Genomic DNA, 20,000 nt, shown 5'->3' on the forward strand with positions numbered 1-20,000 from the left:
AACAACAAATGTTTTGTGACCATGAATAAAGCTCAGTGGCATAAAAAAAACATTAGGAACCATTATTAAAAATATTCAGAAAAAACTAGGTGGAAATTATCAAATGTGGGAAGTAAAATCATTAACAACAGCAACAATAAAACACCACTAACAACAACAAAACAACAGCAACAAAAACAGCAACATCAATAACAAAACCATCATCAACATCAACAACAACATCGACCACAACACCACCATCATCAACAACAACACCTACTACAACATCAACCGCAACAACAACGACAACAACAACAACAACGTCAACAACAACAACAAAATCAACAAAAACATCAACAACACAACGACAAGAACAGCGAGACACCATAACTCAGGAAGCCCTTTCAAAGAGGTTATCAACCATCAAATCACATTATTCCCTATCACCACCTTACTGTTTTTATAAACGAAACAACAACAACACACCAACAACAACAGCAACAACAACTGCTACGTAAAACCGCAACAACAACAGCAACAACCACAACAACAACAAAAATAACAACTATCATAATAGTAATAATTACAACAACAACAACAAAATCTTGAATGGCTAGACTGGATCAACTCATCAACCAACAAAAAAATAATGCACTAAACTCTGATACACTTTGATAAGCGTTAATGAACGACATTTTAAAAAACCAGAAAAAAATCATTTGCATGTGGGTGTGTATATACACAAATACACAACCACACACGCACACACGCGCATAGGCACACACACCATGAACTTCTTTAATACAAGGTCTGTAACACACACACACACACACACACACACAAACAAACACATGAAATGTATTTTCCTATAAAATGATGCTAGTATAATAATGTGATGTATATTTAAACAACACCCGATATTTGTTGTTTGCCCACTACACACAAACACACACAGACACACACACACAAACACACAGACACACGCAGATGAATAAACACACACGCGCACACACAGAAATGAACACACACACACACACTCATGCACTCACGCACTTACATTTCTGGATGCTTCTAGAGTTAAAATCCCAAACCTGCATCGAACAACATTACATTGCATTTGCTCTAACGCAATTTCATACGGACCAACACTTTTTGATGACGCAAGCACTCAGGTGTGTCACGTGGGCCACTTGAAACACTGACGTCATTAGATTAGACTGTTTGAACAATTAATTCGCCGCGGGGAGAGGCAGAGGAAAAGAGTCTTACTGCCTCCTAATCTTATGCTCTCTCTTTCTTTTTATATTTTGTGTGTGTGTGTAAGTGCGTGTGCGTGCGTGCGTGTGTGTGTGCGTGTGTGTGTGTGTATACGCATAAATGTTATGTGATTTAATTTTGATTTCATGGTACACGTGTGTCTGTGCTCGCTTTCCTATTAAACAAAACAAAATTATAAGCATTAATACTTATCTGTCAGACTGTCTTCAAAGACCATATATGTGTGTGGTCATCGTTATCATCATCGCCATCATCCTCAACATCATCATGATCATTTTCATCATCTATCTACGTAACCAACAGCATCAATTTACGCCATCATCACCATCATCATGTATTTACGCCATCATCTTCATCACCATCATCATCACCGTCATAATCTGTCTACGTCATCGTCATCGTCATCAGCATTGCAATCAAAGATTGTTAATGGCTCAATGTTTGATCTCACGCCAAACCATTAAAGAAATTTACTTCGCCAATGCAACATTGCAAAAATGTCTGCACCTTCGCTTTCCTTCATGTATATCGTTTTGTTTCTACATACAATTTTTTTCATTTGTATGTATGCTTGTTTGTATGACTGTTTGTGTGTTTGCTTGTTCGTACGTTCATTTGTTATAGTCTTTAGTTTGTAAAAATGTTTGTATCTACGGTGTATTGTTCTACTGTGGGATTGCTTGGATGTTTTTGTGTTACTTTTTCTGTATGTATGTATGTATGTATGTATGCGTGTGTTTTTTTTGTATGTCTACTTGTTTGTATGTATATTTGTATGTTTGTTTGTTTGTTTGTTTGTTTGTTTGTATGTTTGTTTGTATACATGTACGTCTGTTCGAGTGTGATTGTATTTTATTCCATGACATATTTGTTGATTTAAATGTTAAAATTTTTTAAAATTCAACATAAAAGTTGCGGCCTTTTGATCATGTGCAAGGAATTATTTTGAGGTCTAATTGATTGGTTGATTGATTGGTCGGCTGGTTGGCTGGTTGATTGATTGGTTGACTGGTTGATTGATTGGTTAGCTGGTTGATTGAATGGTTGACTGGTTGATTGATTGGTTAGCTGGTTGATTGATTGGTTGACTGGTTGATTGATTGGTTAGCTGGTTGATTGATTGGTTGACTGGTTCATTGATTGGTTGAGTGTAAACTTAAACGTTCAGTATGATCCTTTATATATAATATCAAACATTTGCATGTTTGTGGTTTTATTCTGTTTTTTTAAATTTTTACTTGAAACTTTATATTTACTAGAAATAAAAATTAATATATTTACTAGTATAAACAAACACAGAAACATATTAAATATTACAAACTTTTTAGGTAGATATATATCTATATATATCTTATATCTATATATATCTTATATCTATACATAGAAGAGCTGACTGACTCTGAATGAAGTAGAGTAGGGTACTGATAAGTTGAGTTAAGTACACTGGATTGAGTAAGGCACTTCTCTGGAGACACCTGAACACAAAAGATTCATCAAATGTTGTTCTGTGTGCCACAAAAAAAGATAACTCCCCACCACTATTGAATAATCTTCAGTTATTCTCGAAACAGCCGCCAGATGACATATGTTCAGTTTGGAATATTATTTCTTATTTGTTTTATTTACATTTACGATGAAACTTCATTAAGTATAGTATTATTAAGTATAAGTCGTTTAAAATGATTTCAATATTCATATAACGTACCATTATAAGCCAATGTAATTTGCCAAATGTTTACATAACATTAACATATATTGTACCAAATACCGCACATTTTACCATGAAAATACAAATACCAAACATACAAATGGGTTTTGTATACCCAAATGTATATGTTTAACTGTATGTATATATATATATATATACAAATGTGTGTATATATATATATACATACAAATGTATATGTGCATAATGTGTATGCATTAGTAGAGAAACTCATTTATTTGTGTTCAGCGAGTAAATTACAGGCTGTCAACCATCTCTTATAGATTGATGCACTCACACACACAAGCACACGCCACACACTTACATACATGCACGCATACAGATACTCACATAGGCAAATACACACAACGTAAACATACATCCGTACGAATACATGGATCCATACATGCTTACGTACGCATAAGCACTTATCCGCGTTTAATTGCCTGGTGGATATGTAATATATATAAGATGATCTTTAAAATTCTACATCCAATGATTCTTGTTGGGTTGTATAATGAGAAAATATATTCTGAAGCTAATATTTGAGACTGAGTTGCTCTATTCGTAATAATTTAAGATCGGTGATATGTGAAATATATGTAAGTGTGTGATAGGGTTATTATTCTTGAATAATGAAATTATTCGTTGTTACGGGATCTACATTTATTCTCATGTATTGACCGGCGACTAACATCAAACGCATTTTTACACCTTGTTAATTTTTGAACTAAAAACAATATAATAAGGAAATACAAATGAATGACTAGTGAACAAACAAACAAACGAACGAGGAAGCAAACGAACGAACAAACGAACGAATAGAATAACAAATGAACCGACAAACCTATCTCAACATCTAATTGAAGCGTGAAAATAAATAAAACATCCAAAAAAAAATCATGTGCAGAAAAAGTTCTTTATATATTTTGTATATATTTTGTATAATTTTCAGCAAAACCTGCAAAACTTGTTTACACGCAAAAAAACAAATTACAATGTCCTTAATTCTAAAATGTTTTAAATATTTCATGGCGAAATAATGCAGAGCAAAACGCCTGTGTGATTATGCACTTAAGTGATGACAACCTGCAAATTAAAGTTAAACATCATCTCCTTTCTCTGAATGCATTAGATGCAGTTGATGCAAACGCATTAACAAGTTTTTTTTTAACTTTTTTTTTATTTTCAAAGTAGTTAAAAAATTTGAGTAGGAATTTTGGGAAAAAATTTTTCACAAGAGAATAAAATTGCTGCTTGAGTTATTTCACAGAAACAATTGTTTTTGACTGTTTGTTTGTGTGTGAGTGTGTGTATGTGTATATTTAGGGTGTGTGTGTGTGTAAATGTGTGTATTTGTAAATGTGAATGTGTGTTTGTGTTTTTGTGAGTGTGTGTGCGTGTGTGTGTCTGTGTGGGTGTGATAAAAAAAAATTTTTTAAATAACACCAAAGTTGCATAAACTAGCCATCAAGAAAAATAAATTTTGAAAAGTTTGATGCGACCATAACCAACTATTCATCCTAAAACTGCAAAACGATGAAGGATTAAAGTGAAGGCATGCAGACAATCCAAATAATAAAAATAAAACACAAATTGTTGTGAAAATAAATTAGAAATAAGCCAACAAAAATCAATTAATAAAGACTCAGACATCAACAAATATCAAAAAACCATATGAAATAAATTTTCAGCAGATAAGGAAACGACATAAAAACCCCCTAAACATACATCATTACACACCAAATAAAAAACAGCAAAACATTAGAAAAACAAAACATTCCAGTTGGTCATAAAACAAAAACAGAAACAAAGAAAACAAAACGAAAATTTTTTTTGCAAAGATGGCGAGTGTGTTTGCATTTAATTGCTCGCCTGTGGAAGACTGCTTGTTATGTGGCGTGTCTTTTGGTAGTTACTTTCTCCTCTACAAATCATTAAATCGTTTTTTTGTATGTTTTAAAAGAGTTTTTCTTGAGTTTTTTATTATTTCTTTGTATATTCTTCATCTGAAAAAAATTTTATTTTGTTAGTTTCAGTCTGCAAAATTTGAAAATTAATTTTTAGATGTTAATTCTGCTGTTTGTTGTGGCGTTTGTTAGTAATAACGTAAGAGTCTAAATGGACAGAGTTCTGTTGAAAATTAAAAACACATTAAAACGTTACGCAATTCTGTTTACGCTATTCTAAATACGACACATTCGGTAATGAAAAACGTACATAAACAGCAGACACACGCGCGCACACACGCACACACACGCACACACAGACAGAGAGCAGAAACACAGACACACGCGCACACACAGACACACGCACACACACAGACAGAAAGCAGAAACACAGACATACAAACACGCACACGCACGCACACACACGCACATGGAGCAGACAAACGTTCGAATATTACAAACAGCCACCCTCCCTCTCTATCACTAAGTAAAGGGCAACGAAGCGAGAAAAGAAAAAAGATGGGTAATTGGGAAAATGAATAAAGGTGTGGTGGAAGAGAGAAAGAGAGAAAACGAAACTACCAGAGATGAATACATTTAAACCTACATAGAAGTATGGAAACAAATTGATAATAAATGCATCACACTGAAAACTACATGAGCTCGTGGAAACAAAAAAAAAAATTGTAAATGTACCAAGAACAATAACTGAATGACATGCCATTTGATGAAGATATTCCTAAATTTAATAATCTCAACTTAAACTCTGCCATTTGTCGGTTTAGCTATAAAAATAAACATACAAGAGATACATATACAAAGATGGATTACTTTGTCAAGTGTGTATAATAAACAATTTTAAACCAAACAAAACATAGCTATTTTTAGCTTGATAAAAACAATGCATATGTGCAAGAACTAAATTAAAAGCATACAACATATTGAAATCTGAACAAAACTGTCTGGTTATTTTTTTGCTCTAATTATGCAAAACAAATCTATTAGGCTTTTTTAGATTGCACGCATTATAAATATATACAGCTTTCTATCAAAAACAGAGAAAAATAAAAAAATGATCACACAAACGGAAAATAAAAACAGCAAAATGAAACAAAACAAACAAAAAGAAGAGATATTAAATGCCTTCAAATTTTGAGACAAAAACGAAAAAAAGTGAACGCAAGAGAAACGTAAACTTGAAAATAGAAGCAAAATAAAAAAAAAGAATAAGAAAGAGAGAGAGAGAAAGAGAAAACAAATGGAAGAGAGAAAAAGAATATAAAACAGAGAGAAAGAGAGAGAGAGAGACATAGAGAGACAGAGATAAAAATGAGCGTTTATGGTTAGCAGTAATTCATTGAATTAATAGAAGGCTAATGCGAGGAGATTACTTTTATGAGTGTTCTCTTCTTCTTACATCATTTGTTGCAGCTACTGCAGCAGCTGCTACTGTTGATGTTGTTGTTGTTGTTGTCGTTGTTAAGGCTGTTGTTGGTGGTTATAGTTATGTTGGTTATTGTTAGCTATGTGGAAAAGTTTTATTTAGAATTTAAAATGTTGGCATTGCTGGTTAAAATAAATTCATTTGAATGATTATGTTGCTTTATTATCAATTGATGCATTTGCATCATCATCATCATTACCATCATCATCATCATTATCACCACCATCATCATCATTATCATCATCAACAACAACAACAACAACAACAAAAATATCGCCATCATCATCGTCCTCATCACCATCGTCACCATCATCAATATCACCACCATTATCATCAACAACAACAAAATCATCATCCTCATCGTCTTCATCACCCTCGTCACACTTTCCATCACCATAATCTCCACCATCTTCCACACACCAATAATTTTTAATATATAGTTCTCTATTTATTGTCCGCATCAACCCCTCTCTCTCTCTCTCTCTTTCTGTCTTTCTCTCTCTCTCTCTCTCTTTCTTTCGTTCTCTCTTTTATCTTTCAATCAACATTAGTTTTTCAATCGATCTATCTATCTATCTATCATTACCATCATAATTGTTATCATCATTATCATTTTCATCATTATCAACAGTAAAATTATACTGCTAGCAACTGAAGTATTGTTAAATTAATGAAATCATCATGGGGTGTGACAACGAGACGATGGTGAACAACATGACAGAAATGATGATGATGAGGAGGAGGATGATGAAATGATGATGGAAATAATTGATGATGCTGTTGAAAAAATAGAGTTAATAATGACAGTGAGGGGGCTTAAGATAATGCAAGTGGAGATGATGAAGACGACGACGACGATGACGAAGAAGAAGAAGGGTATGATGGTGAAAAAAATGATGATGACGATGAAAAAGACGTTGATGACGAAGAGGAAGATGAAGATGATGATGGCGATAAAGAAGAAGATGATGACGATGAAGAAGAGAACGATGACGACGATGAGTAAGATGATGAAGATGGGTGTTGCAGCATGAAATGCATCCAAATGATATTTCGTGTGCGCTGGACTGCAACGAATTAATGCGCCGGTGCCTAACTGCGCAACATCAACAACAATAAAGAAACAACACCAACAACAACATCAACAACAATAAAGAAACAACACCAACAACAACATCAACAACAATAAAGAAACATCACCAACAACAACATCAACAACAATAAAGAAACAACACCAACAACAACATCAACAACAATAAAGAAACAACACCAACAACAATAACAACAACATCAATAACAATGAAGAAACAACACGAACAACAATAACAATAACAACAACATCAATAACAATAAAAAAAAACAACACCAACAACAATAATAACACCATCAATAACAAAAAACCAACAACACCAACAACAATAACAACAACAACAACAACAATAAAGAAACAACACCAACAACGATAACAATTACAACAAAAACAATAACATTAAAACATTGAAAAATGAAATGAAATTGAAAAAAAATTGAGAAAAAAAACATTCGAATAATAGATGAATACAAGAAAACTACTACCAGAGATGTCGTCTGCCCGACTTTAAAAATAATAACACGGCGCCAAAAAATGGAATATTTCAATTCTAATACTAACTCGCCCTGTATGAAAAATGTTTGAAAAACATTTTTTTTAGAAAAATAGATAAAACAAAACTAAACACATAACAATGTGATAATTAGTTTTAAACATCAATTTCACACAACGAAGTTGTAAAGAAAAAAAATTGCAGATATATATATTAACGAAGAGTGACTACAGGATGACAACAAAGCTGCAAGTGGAATGTCTTAACGCAAAAGACATTCAAAAGACACGCAAAACGACGTGGAAATGTAATACTCAAATAATGAAAAAATAAACGATAGTCATGTTTCTAATGATGGATGATACATACGAATGACAAAGATACAAATGATAAAGATACAAACTCGATGATATAAAATGACGACGATACAAACGACGATGATACAAACGACGATGATACAAACTACGATGATACAAACGACTATGACGCAAGTAGATGCAGAGAGAGAGAGAGAGAATGACGTCAAACGTAATAACGAAAATGATTAGAACATGCGGCTGCTAGAGCAACTCAAATTAGAAAAACAATTCCTCATACACACCTCTCGTTGGAGCGAGAAAAACAAACAAACAAAAACAAACAAAACAAACAAAACAAATATAAAAATTGACGTAAACAAAAAAACAACGCCCCGGTGGCATGCATAATAAGTTGAAATGACGTCGGAAAGATGTGCGTGAAATAATCATTGCGACATCTATTTACTATAAATAAAAAAGGCATTGTGTGTGTTTGTGTGTTTGTGTGTTTTTTCCATACTTGTGTGATTCAGGTATGTTTGGGTAATTATTCGTTAGATTTTCAAATGCTAAGGCTGCACAAGTGAATTAGTTGTAATAAATTTTATGAAAAGATCTGGCTATGAACAATTTTGAATTTCTTCACGTGTTCATTACGTTCAAAACCAAAAAAGTTGTTTAACACTAGCAATTAAAATATAGACATACAGTACAATTTGTTATTTGAAATACAATACAAATGAATACAATAGATATATACAATGCATATAAATACAATAGATGTATCACACACAAATACGTGCTTGTACGAGTATATTTATGTATATATGTGTGTGTTTGTGTGTATTTATGTGTGCTTGTGTGTGTATATGTGTGTGCGCGCGCGTGTGTGTGTTCTTGTGTGTGTGTGTGTGGTGTGTGTGGTGTGTGTGTGTGAGTGAATGAGTGTGTGTGTGCGCGTGTACGGCGGAGTACTTGTCAAAAAAGATAAGTGTAACATTTATAAATGGGAAAGTTTTATAATGGACACACACACGCATCACTAGGTACTCACAATTAAACGATTCTTCCTCCTACCCTCGCCGTATAAAAAGGTTAAAAACTATTCTGTGTAATATAACGGGCATATTAATTATTTCGAATGAATAAGTTATGAGAGATGCGTTTTGTCTTGTTGCTGATACAAAGATCTGTATAAGTTATATGTTTGTATACGTTTAAAAACGTATTGATGTATACATTGCTAAAAGGCTTAAAACATTCTTTAAAATAAATTCAGGCAAACATACGCAGGCTAACTCACATACAAACGTCCTTTCTATCTGTTTAAGTTAGTAGGTGTGTATATATAAACACACATACATACACACACACATGTGTGTATGTATGTGCGTGTGTGTGTACGTGTGTGAGTTAGTTTGGATGTGACGAAGGAAGTGGTGCATTAATGAGAATGTTTACATGAATTAGTCGGTTGATTGTTTGATGGGGAGTTGTGTTGGGACCTGATGGGATCACTAATTCAGGCAAGTGATGGATGGATGGATGGATTAGCGAGTGGATGGACCGACCGAATGATGGATGGATGGATGGCTAAGTAGAGGGATGGATGGATAGGTTTGCAGATGAATGAATGAATAGATAGGTGGATGATTGGATAGTTTTTAGATTGGATCAAAGGATAGATAGATTAATTGATATATTGATTGAAGGATTGACAAATGAATGAATTGATAATCAAATGACTTGATGATGAATAAATGAATGAATGAATGAATGAATGAACGAACGAACGAACGAACGAACCAATGAATACATAGATGGATACATAGATGACCAAAAGTCTACGGATAGAAAAATTAAATGGATCGACATTCAAACGAATCTCGACACGGAAGTTCAATGAACCAAAAAATCATAAAATGAAAATTTTTTTGAAATGACTGTATATAAAAAAAAACTGCTTTAAAAATATTACTATATTAACTAATTTATTGTTAATATAATGTATGTAATGTACATATATATATATATATATATATATATATATATATATAGTTGAATAATTAGATGGAAAGACATATGTATGGATGAATGGAAAAATAGATAGAAGGATGGATAGATGGTGGAAGGACGTATGGATGAATGAATGAATAATAAATGGATGGATAGATAGATGTATGGATGGATGGATGAATGGGTAAATAGATGGATGGATGATTGGATGGAAGAATGGATGGATAAATAGATGAATAAATGGATGAATGAATATGTAGATGGGTGGGTGGAAGAATCGACGTTATTATGCGAAATTATAAATAATAATTCAAAAAATTGAAAATTATAATAATTTTTTTTTGGAAAATTATTTTAAAAGGCAGCCCGCGGTCAAATGGATGCGGAAATCAAACAGAATTAACCGTTGACAACCAAATGATTATCCATCTTGAAAAATTTTTCTTAAAACGTTAAAATATTTTTTTTTCCAAATCGTTATTAACAAATTTTTTTTTAAATAATTCTCAGTAATTTAGGCTTCTCCAGATTTTCTGATTGAATTAAAATATGCTTCTAAATGATGTATAAAATTTATAAGTGATTGATGATAATTATAGAAAATAAAAAACAAACAACAACACAACCGACACACACACACACACACACAAACAACAACAGCACACAGACACAAACAACAATACACTAACAAACACACACAAACAAACAACAACAGCACACAGCCACAAACATACAAACAACAACAAACACACACAAACACACACAAACAAACAAACACGCACCCACACAAACAAAAAAACAGCAACACTCACACACACATTCAAACAACACACAGTCACAAACAAACAACACAAACAAACACACAAACAACAACAAACACACACAAACAAACAAACACGCACCACACAAACAAAAAAACAACAACAACACTCACACACACATACAAACAACACATAGTCACAAACAAACAACACAAACAAACACACAAACAAACAATACAAACAACAACGGCATAAACAAGAAGAAGACAGCTATGCATGAGCAATCTTAGGACCTGATTAATTCATAAAGTCATCCTCTGCATCAACAAATTCTTGGCACGTGTCGGAACAATAAGAATAACAATATAATATCAATAATAATAGCAATAATAACTACAACAGCAACAACATACATAACAACAATATCATGATAGACAATAATGAAGATACAATATTTAGCTATCCATAGGTCTGTAGTGATTTTGTTTCCATTACGATAGAAAGAGCGGGAATATCATCAGACGATATAGTTGTTTTATGGTACGTCTCGACTAGTTAATAATTTTTATAAATGTTACTTATTATTGTGCGTGTGTGTGAGTGTGTGTGTGTGTGCATGTTTGTGTGTGAGTGTGTGTGTGTGCAAGTTTGTGTGTGAGTGTGTGTGTGTGCATGTTTGTGTGTGAATGTGTGTGTGTACATGTGTGTGTGGGCGTGTATGTGCGTGTGTGAGTGTGTTGAGATTTGAGTAAGATAAAATTTAAAATAAAAATGAATAGTATTAACATCAACAACATCAACAGAACATCATCAACAACAACATCAACAACACCAACAACATTAACAAAGCAACATCAACAACATTAACAACAACAACACCAACAACAAAAGTGTGAACATCGGTTGCCTTAAAGAACGTGTTGGATATTTTAATGATGAAGAAGATGACGACGACAATGATGATGATGGTGATGATAAGGAAAAGGAAGAAGATGATAACGATGATGATGATGATAGTGTAATTTATGATGATGATGATGTGATGATGATGGTGGTGATGATGATGATGTCGAGGAGAATGACGATGATGAAGTTGGTGATGTTGAAACTTTCTGAAAAGCGAGAAATAGGAACTTTAATGAAAATTTATGACAAATATGAAACTGTCATTAGTAAAACGGAGACCACGATGACCATTCTAATAAAAAATGGTGATGATGATGATGAAGATGACTATTAAGATAATGATGATAATGATGCTAATCATAAACATAATGATGTGATGGTAATGATAATGATGACGATGACAGGTTTGAAAATGTTTTCTTTTTAAATTAATGAGAACAAATGATAAATACCATTGTTTATCGGTTATAATAGTGACGAATGATGAAGATTGTGATGATGATGACGACGACGACGCGATGATGATGATGGGGGTGGGGATGTAATTATTAGTGATGTACACTGATGATGATGATGATGGTGATGAAGAAGAAGAGACTGATGATGATGACGATGCCATTGAAATCTAGGGAAGAAATTTTTCTTTTCTTCCAAAGATATTAATCTACATTAAAGGAAGGAGCGCTTAATCTCATTAGAAACATTTTAACGTTCACAAACATACATAGGACACACACACATACATACATACATGCATACATGCATACATACACACACACACACATACATACATACATACATACATACATATACATACATACATCCATCCATACACACATACATACATACATACATACATACATACATACATACATACATACATACATACATACCTACGTGCATACATACATACATACATACATACATAAATATACTTCCATACAATTACACACACATACAAAATAAAAACACACATACAAATAAACGTATTACATACGCACAAGCATTCATTCAATCATTCAGTCATTCATTCAATCAGTCATTCATTCATTTATTCCTTTATTCATTCATTCATTCATATAAAATATATGTTCTCCAATTTGTAATGATGCTTAGCTTATTATATGCTATCCATCATATAGACAAGCACAGATATTTACACGCACATACATACATTCAAACAAACATACATACACGTACGTACATCTATTATATCTAGATACATAGACATACATACATTAACATATACACAAGCTTGCTGATAAACACACAAGTATTCACTAAGCAAGACTACTCGTCACATACACACAGATGCACACAAATCAATAAAATTACATAATGTAGACAAATAAAAATGCACACACACAAACAAACACACACACGCGCACCGGCTATTTTCGCACATATACACAATCACAAACAAACAAACACACACACCCACAAACAAACAAACCCACATGTATGTGCATTTTCAAGTGCAAAATAGAATTATGTATGCGAGTATGTATAACTGATTTATAAGTATATTATTAGGTTTGCAAAAAGAAAAAAACATGATACTCTTCATTCCAATTTAGGCTAGGATAAATATACTCGTTGTCATTTCCTATTATTCTGTATCATCCTGTATCATTCTGTATCATTCTGCATCATTCTGTATCATTCTGCATCATTCTGTATCATTCTGTATCATTCTGTATCATTCTGTATCATTCTGTATCATTCTGTAACATTCTGTATCACCTTGTATCATTCTGTATCATCCTGTATCATTCTGTATCATTCTGTATCATCCTGTATCATCCGGTATCATTTTTGTATCATTCTGTATCATCCTGTATCATTTTGTATCATCCGGTAGAATAATACATCCACAAGGTGTTTCATATCACTCTGTGTTTATGCAAAATTATGAATAATCTAAACAAGTAAATAGCATCAAAAGGAGAGAGAAAGAAAGAGAAAGAGAAAAAAAGAGAAATACAAAAAGATAAGGAAAAAAGGAAGCAGAAGGGAAGAGAGAAGGAAAGAAAGACAATAAAACGAGATAGAAAGAGACATACAAGAAGAGAAACACACAATCACAGAAACACACAGAGAAAGAGAGAGAAAGATAAAGAGGGAAAAAGAAAGAGAGAGAGAGAGAGATAGATATATAGAGAAAGAGAGAGAAAGAGAGAGAGAGAGAGAGAGAATGAGTATAATCTGGCAGACACATAAGCGTTCTAACGAATGAGCGTTCGATGTTTTGTATGTTTTTCCTTGATAACCGCCATTGAAATACTAAAGATGGATTAGTTTATTTCAAATGGTCAGTACGTTATGATAACGTTTTTTCACTTTTTGCATTTTGTTAATTTTTTTTTGTATGTTTCTTATTTATGTTTTTTTGTATGTTTTTATTTTTGTATGTTTTTCTTTTGTTTGTATGTGTTTAGTCAGTTGTATTGTATCAAAAGATTTGGGTTTTGTGTGGTTTTTTACGTGAAATTAATGAATAAAAATTTATTTTCAGTAATAGCTAATATTTTTTTCTGAATTTTATTAAAAAAAGTTATTTATTTTTCTTTCAGGGCTTAATTTAATATCAGAATGACTTATAATCTTTTATCAAATTTTTAAATTGTAGAGTTAAACGCATCTTTCTTCAACAACAACATTCGCAACATACCAACAACAACAACATCATAAGCCAACAACAACGACATCAAGCTAATTACAGCAACAACAATATCATCATCAACAACAACAACATCAACGCTAACAACAACAACAATAACAACAACTACATTAATAACAACAACAGCTACAACAACATCAACAACAAAAACAACAACAGCAGCTGTAACAACAGCAACAAAAACGACAATAATTTTAAACCCAAGGCATTATGTTCATGATGACACTGTAATTAGCATGCTACAGTCAGCCAGGCAAACGTGAACAAATTGTAACATACAAAATTCTCTGCTTTCTTTTGTCTGTCTGTCTGTTATCTCTTTCTGTCTGTATGTGTGTCTGTCTGTGTCTGTCTGCAGTGTGCGCCTGCATGTCTAACTCTATGGGTGTCTGCATGTCTAACTCTATGTGTGTCTGCATGTCTGTATGTGTGTCTGTCTGGTCTGTCTGTCTGTACAGTCTATTTGTCTGCTGTCTCTGTCTGTATATATGTGTGTCTGTCTGTCTGTACAGTCTGTTTGTCTGCTGTCTCTGTCTGTATATATGTGTGTCTGTCTATTTGTATGCTTTTCTGTTTGCCTGTGTGTGTTCTTGCGTCTGTGTTTGTATTTACCGAAACGCAAGCCCTTTGTATGCATTCATGGAGGGGTATGGCGTTCGTATTTTAATCTATACGCTTATTGTACGCTTTAGAAACTAATGAGTGCACGTTTATGTGTGAGTCTAATGTCTCCATGCAGTTGTACACGCGTTCATTTGCATGCTTAAATGTAAACAGATGGACATTTGTGAGGGCGTGACTTTTTAATACAAACATACTTGTCGGTATTGAAAATGCGAGTATTGTATACATTCATGTGTGTATTGTATACAACTGTACACATGTGTATTGAAGACACACGTGTGTATTGCACGCACATGTTTATTGAATGCAGAATGTATAAACACTGTACTCAAATACGTGAATGTTTTTGCCAATGGTTGCAAATGTGTAAATGGGAACATATAGAAGTCGGTCCGATGAGATTTTGTTCATTCAAACTTATATTTCTTCGTCTACCGAGCAAATGTTTCAGGCTTGGGACTGTTGCAGAAAATATATAACGAATATTCCTCCAATTTTGTAACGGTCTTCAGTTGTTACACGCTGATAAACTGATTTAGATAATATTTCAATGCATATTAAATACAGGTCTGTGTTTGAGGCATATTGCTATGCTGCTCGCTCTTCACCATCCTACGACGGTTACTGGGCGAACAACGTTGTCTCTACTTGGGGAAATTCTTTCTGATTCTGTAAACTCGCTGATAAAATGAGAGACGACTTTAATTGGCGACTTACGTGTGTTGAGTATTAGTTGCTGTTTAAAATGCTATAAAGTTTAATAATCGAAATCGAACGAGGAACGACTCGCTCATTATTGTTAATAATGTTTTATTGTTTAATATAATAACAAAACTTAAATTTTAAAATGGAATAACGCTAATAAAAATTTAGGTTGTAACACATATGTATCTACAACTACACAACTTAAATTTATTTATACCTCCAAACCTAAATTTATCATCATTATTATTATTGATTTCCTTTAAGTTTTCAATTAAAATAGAAAATGGCTTTTTAAAATTATATCACGAATTTTATATTCTAAATTGATTAATACATTTGTTAAAAAAAACTTAACTTCATTCTTGAACATAGTATCGTATAAGATACATACAAACCTATGCTTATTTGTGAAAATAATTAAAATTCACAACAACAACAACAACAACAAAACAACAACAAAACAACAACGATGACAACGACAATTTAAATTATTTAAAACATTCTTAGTAATTTGACTATTTGTGCTTGCATGTGCACGTGAGGTCATTCATAACGAACACCGCGCGTTGGATCTATTGTATAAAAATGTATTGTAGTATCTTTTCTACCATGGCTTTCAAAAAAATTTCCTAAAACTAAAACCCAACCATAGAATATCAACATTTTTATAAATTTTTGATACCTATTGTCACTATCATTAGATACAATATTATAATTGTATCATTAGACGCATTAGATACACGTATTAATGATACATGTCTAGATATCTATCTCACCGACCAGAGAAGTGTCAAGAGTGACTACGTAATTAACATGTAATTTATTAATGATAAATAATGTTGGCTGCGTTAACGTCATCAACAACATTAACATCCAAGAATTGGTCTGCGCACATCAATTGCAACAACGACAACAACAAAAACATTAACAACAACAGCAACAACAGCAGCAACAACAACAACAAAAGACCATTCATTCTTTACCTAGTTTTATTTCACTTGATTTTTGCAAAATTTCTTATAAAATTTTTCATTTTTACTTTTACTTTCATTGTTTAAAAAATGTTTTCAGTTTAAAATTTTAATACGCAGGCATTTAGTAGAATAGGAAAGAAGCATGACGAAGCAACGGGCAGACAATGAAAAAAGTATGCATGAATTATGCCTTGCTAAAAAATTCAATACACCTGCAATATATGTCTGTGGCCTTGCTGGTACGTGTATCTACGTATCCGTATGCGTGTGTTTATAAATGTGTGCGTGTGTAAGTGTGTTTATATATGTGGTATGTGTGTGTGTAAGTATGTGTGTAGTGTATGTGTGTGTGTGTGTATTTGTCATTTAGTTTTTATTATAAACGTATAAGTGCGTTTGCGTCTGTGTATATACTTCCGAAATTTTTTTATTTATTTTTTATCTCAGTGGATAAACTTTCATTCATTTGTCAGTACGTGCGTGCTTGTACTATGTACTGACTAGAAAACATTTCGTTCTTGTCTACGTATGTATGTATGTATGTATGGATGGATGGATGTATGTATGTATGTATGTATGTATGCATGTATGGATGGATGGATGTATGTATGTATGGATAGATGTATGTATGTATGCATGTATGGATGGATGGATGGTTGTATGTATGTGTTAATATTTGTTAATCTGTTATTGTAATCATAAATGAGAGCTAGAGAGAAAAAAGAGAGAAAGAGAAACAGAGAATTATGTGTGTGTGTACGTGAAGTGTCGGTTTGCATTAAAATTTCAAAAAAATTTGATCGTTTTTATTCTCTCTTTCAATTTCATTCATTTGCCCCAACAAGAGAATTCAATTCATGAAAGACTCAAAACTCAAAACAGCAGAATTGAAAAAATTACAAAGAACTATTCATAAAAAAATTTGGTTATCTCTCTGAAAAGACATTGATAAATATTTATACACACACTTACACATACATTTATACAAATATGCATTGGAACAACACGCAGACATACATATATAAAATAGGGTGTTTGTTGTATGAATTCTACCGAATTTTTGGCATTAGTTAATTCGGTAAATTCAAACAATACGTTGTAAAATATAATCTCCTTCCAACATACACATATTTGAAAAAAACACATTTTTCATTCAAACTACATACAAACCTGTATACATACATACACATACATTACATACATGCAAATGCACAATATACCAATCTGCATAAATACATACAAACATACAAATAGATACAACATACAAACGTGTATATATGGGAATATATCATAGTGAGAGTTGAGCACCCCCTACTCAACAGAATGGATTTGTCCTGGCAACACTTTTACGATGGCTTTTGTATTGAGACCAAACCTACGGTGGGTATCAATAGAACAAAGCAAGACCCATAAAACAAATTTTGCACCTACGCACAAATAACGCCAGATAATTCTTTTTTTTTCTCTCTCTCTCTTTCTCACTCTTTTTCTATTTTCCTCTTTATAACTTTCACTTCTTTGCTCTTTCCTTCGTATTCTCTTCATTTTCAGTCTTTCTAACTTTCTCTCTCTCCATCACTCACTTTACCACTCACAATTTTTTTAATTTTTTTGATTTGCATACTCTCATAGATGTATTTCCATTTTTGATTTCTTTGTTGTACAAATTTTTCTTTCACTTGTTGTTCGATACATTTTTCCATTAACTCCTCCGTCTATGTGTCTTCTTTTTCCTCTTCTTTTCTTCCTAATTCGATGAAAATTTTTAACGGTTCAATCTGTATTGAATTATCTTCTAGTTCACATTATCATCATCATCTTTGTCGTCATCGTCACTAGCACATCCACCGTCATCATCATCAACTTCATTATAATCATCATCAACAACATCAACATCATTATCAACATAATTATCATCATCAACATCACAAAACATCAACATCATTATCATCACCATCACTATTATTACCATCATAATCAACATCATCACTATTATTATCAACATCATCATCGTCTTCATCATCATCATCAACATCACCAACATCATCAACAACACCAACATCATCATCATCACTATTTTTATCATCATCATCTTCATCATCATCATCATAATCCTTGTTATTGTTGCCATTATCCACATATCATTTAATCATTTTTGCCATTGCTATACCATTAATGACATTGTTATTATCAATATTATTACTGTTATTATTATTATTATTATTATTATTGTCGTTGTTGTTGTTGTTGTTATCTTCGTTTTCGTCATTATTTACACAACGCAAACGTAATATCTCGTATTAAAGTGATCTCATTTTATAAGTTTTTTTTTTAGATCATCATCAACATAACGTCATCGTGACGTCACCACCTTCATAACCTTCATCATCATTGCCACCAATAGGGGTAGTTTTAGCAGTAGTAGCAGTAGCAGCAGCAGTAGTAGTATTAGTATTTGCAGTAGTTGTGGTAGTAGTATTAGTAGCAGCAGCAGCAGCAGTAGTAGTAGTAGTAGTAGTTGCAATTGCAGCAACAGCAGCAGTAGTAAATGTAGCAGCAGCAGCAGCAGTAGTAGTAGTATCGAAGGATAATAAGCATGAATTATAAATAAGAACATTTAGATGGTTGATAGTGTCGAAAGTTGTAGAGAGAGGTAAAAATACTAAGTAAATACTAACAAAAAGTGGCTGCAGTGAGACTGACTGACTGACTACTAGTCAAAATAATCACGGACGGATGATTACTTATCCTCCAATAGTTGTGTCTTAGTATCTCAGCACCAATATGTGGTATTAAAAATAATCACACAATGACAATGTTGTTCATTACAATGTTTATTTTATTATGAATAATATAAATACAAACATTGGTTAATTGTAACACAAGTGAAACGTTTTGAAAAAATTAGTATTTAAAATACTAATCGGTAATCTAACAATGCTAGAAGTATTCGTGTAGTCGATGTGTTTTTAATGTATTCAAACAGATGTAAGATAAAATTGTGTTGATGTGTGCGTGTGTGTTTGTGTAAAAAATGGCACGTGAGTGTGTGTTTGTGAGTTTTGTGCGTTTGTATGTGTTTTGTGTTTGTGTGTTG

General features: G+C 32.6%; 1 protein-coding gene across 1 annotated transcript in view; it reads left to right on the forward strand.

Annotated features, from left to right (window-relative positions):
- The window catches only part of HELRODRAFT_129198 (hypothetical protein), a gene marked incomplete at both ends in the record, with an annotated part of 28,789 nt that overhangs the window by 2,557 nt on the left and 6,232 nt on the right, over positions 1 to 20,000 (forward strand). Inside the window, 3 exons of the mRNA XM_009021495.1 lie at positions 9,018 to 9,112; positions 9,576 to 9,629; positions 12,649 to 12,817. Of these exons, the coding sequence (XP_009019743.1) occupies positions 9,018 to 9,112; positions 9,576 to 9,629; positions 12,649 to 12,817 (318 nt within the window). The remainder of the gene's footprint in view (positions 1 to 9,017; positions 9,113 to 9,575; positions 9,630 to 12,648; positions 12,818 to 20,000) is intronic.

The sequence above is a fragment of the Helobdella robusta genome (genome assembly GCF_000326865.2).
Source record: "Helobdella robusta unplaced genomic scaffold HELROscaffold_3, whole genome shotgun sequence".
NCBI classification, from domain to species: domain Eukaryota; kingdom Metazoa; phylum Annelida; class Clitellata; order Rhynchobdellida; family Glossiphoniidae; genus Helobdella; species Helobdella robusta.